General features: G+C 43.7%; 1 protein-coding gene across 1 annotated transcript; it reads left to right on the top strand.

Annotated features, from left to right (window-relative positions):
* Positions 1-2,609: 2,609 nt before the first annotated feature.
* Positions 2,610-3,329, top strand: LOC132564705 (uncharacterized). Its single transcript, XM_060229335.1, has one exon. The coding sequence runs from the start codon at positions 2,610-2,612 to the stop codon at positions 3,327-3,329; it is 720 nt and encodes a 239-aa protein (XP_060085318.1).
* The last annotated feature ends 1,751 nt before the right edge of the window (positions 3,330-5,080 follow it).

Below are 5,080 nucleotides of genomic sequence, written 5' to 3'. Positions count from 1 at the left end.
ATGTACGATGACGGATACTACTCAATCCAATGTCCCCCAAGGACCATTCGTCCAGACCCAACCAGCCGGCCTGCCTCTCCAACATGTGTTTTTTTCAACAGCCGTCACAGTTTACTGGCATTCCCCCACACTCTAGTTCGATATCTGATGCTGATGTTGATAGGATAGCCAGGGCCGTCGGGGGCCTACTGCTGGACGACATCAGCAGTGCTGTGGAGAGCCACATCGCACCCTTGGTTAATCGCGTGTCCAAGTTGGAGGCCGAGAATGACGCACTTCGTCTCCAGATAGACGACCTGGAACAATATGGGCGCAGGACCTTGGTCAGGTTTTCTGAATTTCCAGAAACCAAGGATGAGACTACCAACGACCTGCTGATTCAGGCAGCCAGCGAAGCGTCTGTCGATCTCAAACCTGAGGATATTGAGAGATCGCATCGTGTGGGTCGTCCGTCTTTTGGAAAGACCCGTCAAATTATTGTTAGGCTTCGATCGACCAAAGCCAAATTTAAACTGCTTAAATCCAGCTCAGGATTTAGAAGCAGTGCTAACTTTAAACACATCTCTGTGAACGAAGACCTTACCCAAAACCGGAGTAAACTAGCTTTCTTTGCGAGGAGACTTCCCAAGGAAGGCAAGATCTCGAAGACATGGACCACCAACGGAAAAATCAGTGTCCTGGACAAGAGTTCCAAAATTTCTATCATCCGGCGTGAGGTCGATTTAACCCTTTTGAACACACTATATCCACATAAGAAACATTTCCCTTTCTTATTGCTTCACTGTACTTGTACAGTACATCCTTCAATACCGATTTTTGTATACAGTATAGATTATGGTCGATCATTATACTATATATATGTAATGTACTCCTGTGTAAGTCCATAGTCCATTTGATAGTCAACAGAATCATAAGAGTATTCATTGATAACTCATTCCTCTTAGCATGACGATTCAGTGTTATTCTTCCAATATCCGCAATTTTCACACTTAACTAAAAGTTCCTCTATGAACTACCCATCGTCATGCTTATACTCTTGAACTGAGATTCTCTGCTATATCATGTAAAATCATATGGATAAATTTAGCTATTTCTTCCCATTCTCGCCTCTAAATAAGTCAAATAAGTTTACTCTACACTGAGTGTCTTGGCATACATGTATGGATCAACCATTCCTTACCTTTATGTGTTTTGATATGGAACTGAAAATAGTACTTGCAGGTGTACAAATAACTCATAGAACATGCGTAATGTGTAAATCGTTCTACAATATTTGCGCTACCATATAAGTGCATTATCAGTTAAATATTTAGTGTGTGTGCACATTTATGAAATACCTATATTAACAGAGTGTTTTTCCTCACTATGCTAGAGTATATAAAATATATAAGTTCACCAGCCCCCGATGCTCGTGCTCTGGTCGGACATTAACATCATGGACTTTATGTTGTCCGTCCGGGCTCGAGGGCAGGGGTATAAACAAGTTTCACGACTACTTGTATGGGAGGGCCTTTACCGTTTACACAGATAACAATCCTTTGATTTACATTCTTTCTAAGGCGAATTTGGATGCGACAGGTCACCGTTGGCTTTCAGCATTGTCAGCATACAATTTCGATATTAGGTATAGGCCTGGCAAACACAACATAGATGCTGATGCGTTATCCAGACTACCAACACCGGCTACAACTGAGGCTTTGAAGGATGGTGTAGGATATGAAGGGGTAGTTTCATCATCCAGCATTCAGGCGATGTACCAGGCTGTGGTCCATATGGAGGATTCCTTACTGGAAAACACCTGCATGTCTGCTGATGCGGTGGATGCCATAGATGATGACATACAGGATGTTCAGACCATGACTCCACAGGTTTGGAGACAGTTACAGTCACAGGATCCTGTGATTAGCCAGCTCTTACCATTCATTAGACGGAACCAAAAGCCTACCAAAAGGGAGATTCCTACTAGTCCTCACCATGCGACGATGATGAGAGTCTGGGATTCGCTGAACCTCAAGCGCGGTGTACTTTACAGATGCGTACAGCAGGAAGGCTCAAGTGTTAACCAGTTGATTCTTCCCTTGGCGGTGAGAGAGAAGGTCCTCACTTACCTGCACGACCATGTTGGACGGGACAGGACAATTTCCCTGCTCCGAGACAGATTCTTCTGGCCAGGGATGTTCAAGGACGTGGATGGTTGGATAAGGAAGTGTCCTCGTTGTGTGTTGAGGAAAACACCTACGTCACAGCGGGTGCCATTGGTGAACATCGTGACAACACATCCAATGGAGCTTGTCTGCATGGACTACCTCACCCTGGAATCTTGCAAAGGAGGCTATACCTACGTCTTAGTAGTCAAAGATCATTTTACTCGCTTCGCTCAGGCTATATCAACACGCAACATGTCTGCCAGAGCTACAGCCGACGCCCTCCTGGATTAAATTCATCACTATGGAATTCCACGGCGGTTCCATTCAGATCAAGGAGCTAACTTTTGCGGTGAGGTTATTCGGCATCTGTGTCAGACGCTAGATATCCAAAAGTCTCGGACGTCACCTTACCATCCGAGTGGGAACGGTACATGCTAGAGGTTCAACAGGACGTTGATGGACATGCTTGGGACTTTGGACGATGACCAGAAGAAGGACTGGAAGCGGTATCTAGGCCCATTGACATTTGCGTACATCTGTATTCGCCACGACACCACCAGCTACTCACCCTTTGAGTTGTTGTTCGGGAGGCAGCCTAGACTTCCAGTTGATTTGGTATTAGGGTTGGAGGAACCTGGGAGCAGTGTCAGGATGCCGGAGTATGCTAAGGATCTGAGGAAGTGTATGTCTCAGTCATTTGAGTTGGCTTACAAGAAAGCCAGGGAGGCCCAGCATCGACAGAAAGTGACGTGCGATGTCAGAGCTCGACATGCCATGTTGGACATTGGCGATCGCGTTTTGGTCAAGATCTTGGCGTTTGAGGGTCGACATAAGCTTTCGAACAGATGGGAGTCTGATGTGTACATGGTGATTGGTCAGGAGAATCAGGACATACCCGTTTATCAACTCAGGAAGGAGAGTGGTGAAGGCAGGGTAAGGACTCTGCACCGGAACCATCTATTGCCGGTCGGGTCATTACCGATAGACAGAGATATCCGGAAGATTCGGCCACACCTAGCACCTTGGGTGAAGGCGAGAGCGAATCTTAGGAGCGCGCCAGCGGAGGAGTCTGTTGTTGTTCACGTGTCATCAGAAGACTCTGACAGTGATGATAGTAACAGTTCGTGTATATTGGGGGAGGATGTGTCTACACACATCTCGCGGCCACCCATACCTGATTGAGACTCGGAGTCGTTGCCGTCCGGACCGTCAGTGCCTTGTGGATCAGACTGATTCATGTGGCGTGGATGATGAGGGAGAGGGTTCACACAGCGAGGAGTCTGATGCTGACGTGCTACCTGGTGGACTATCGGTTACATCACCACATGAAGAGCATCCTGTCGCTCAGCCTCGGAGATCTGGCAGGAACATGAAACCACCTCAATGGATGGCATCGGGGGATTTTGTCTGCTCACAGCAGACATTGCTTCATCCTTCGGAGTGGGAGAGGAAAGCCTGTTTTCTTCATGAATGCTGCCTCTAGTAAGGATTTCCAGAGGATGTCAGAAACTGCCCACGACACATTTCTACAAATTTTAAAATCGTGACTTAGCTGTAGTTGTATTATATAAATCTGTATTTTGATTATATTATTTATTATCCATGGATAGAGATTGGGGCATCTCTTTTGTGGAAGGGGAGAAGTGTAAAGGAATAGTTGGTTTTTTAAGTGTGTATGTGATGTACAAGCTATTTTTTATGCTCGATTGTTTTTTTGAGCAAGTACTTCTGTGTTATATCGTCACAATGTTTGTGTTAACATTTTGATGAAAGATGAGGACATCTTCCTTGGAAGTAGGGGAGGATGTAGTAGGGTACAATTTTGTAAATTGACTTTGTAAGGTATTTTTTAATATAAGTGAGCAAGTTGCGGTCCAGTGTTATGTGACGTAATTGTAGGTCTTATTTTATAATGTGTTGTAAACCGGCTCTGTGATATGTCAAAGGGCAAATCTATGTTTATCGGACTACCCAGTGGTCATCGCGCAAGGCGCGCGGTAAATTCACACTCCCGTGGGCTTTGAATGATGACGGTTGGGTTTTATTGAGAGAGGCCCTTTGTCGTCCTTTGTTGTTTGGAAATTATAGTAAGTACCGATCATGTTGTATATTGACTGTATTGTAAATAAGTAACTTTTTACAATTATTGTAATTGCATCCTCATCTAAAGATCGATGTCGAATTATATTTAATAGGCTCTGTTAAATTGCGAGTGAATCGATCTTTGGTAATTTGAATTTCATGTTGTTTGGAGTTCATGGTTATCTTTTACATTATTCAGAGGAGGTGTGTTGAAATATATTTTTGATCATTATAATTGTTTCCTAAATTCTCTTGAAAGTTAACTATTATCTCTCTAATCGTAAACAGAGAGTGGTCGTCAATGGCAAAAGAACTAATTGGAAAAATGTTAATGCTGGTGTTCCGCAGGGCTCAATTCTCGGACGTCTTTTATTTCTGATATATACGAAACAAAAAAAAGAAAGGTAACACTACTTTATTCTGTGATTAATTAATTAACCCCTTCATAAATCCTTACCAATCATGTACGAATAAAGTAATTGATCAATTCTGATAAAACTGCAGTCATGGTTCATTATAAAACTTTGCGTTCAGTTGATTTTATTCGACTGTAAAGGACGTTGGGGTCAATTTCAAAGGTAACACCATTATTAACGGGTATGGCCACCGTTTGCGAAGTAAACAGCATTGCAGCGTCGTCGCATGGAACTCGTAAACCGGCGGATAATTCGAGGAGAGATGTTGTTCCATTCAGCGATCAAGGCTTGGGCCAGCTCCTGCAAGTTTGACGGCTGATTTTGACGTTCTCTCATGCTGTAACGTGGGACGGGCCTCTGTGCAGTATATCAGGAAATCAACACAAGAATACAACAAATGAACATATACACAAATTTATTAACATAGAGAACATG

The sequence above is a fragment of the Ylistrum balloti genome, unplaced genomic scaffold, assembly GCF_031769215.1.
Source record: "Ylistrum balloti isolate Yb309-2 unplaced genomic scaffold, AGI_CSIRO_Ybal_v1 Utg372578, whole genome shotgun sequence".
NCBI classification, from domain to species: Eukaryota; Metazoa; Mollusca; class Bivalvia; order Pectinida; family Pectinidae; genus Ylistrum; species Ylistrum balloti.
This window is presented reverse-complemented; position numbering and strand designations above follow the sequence as displayed.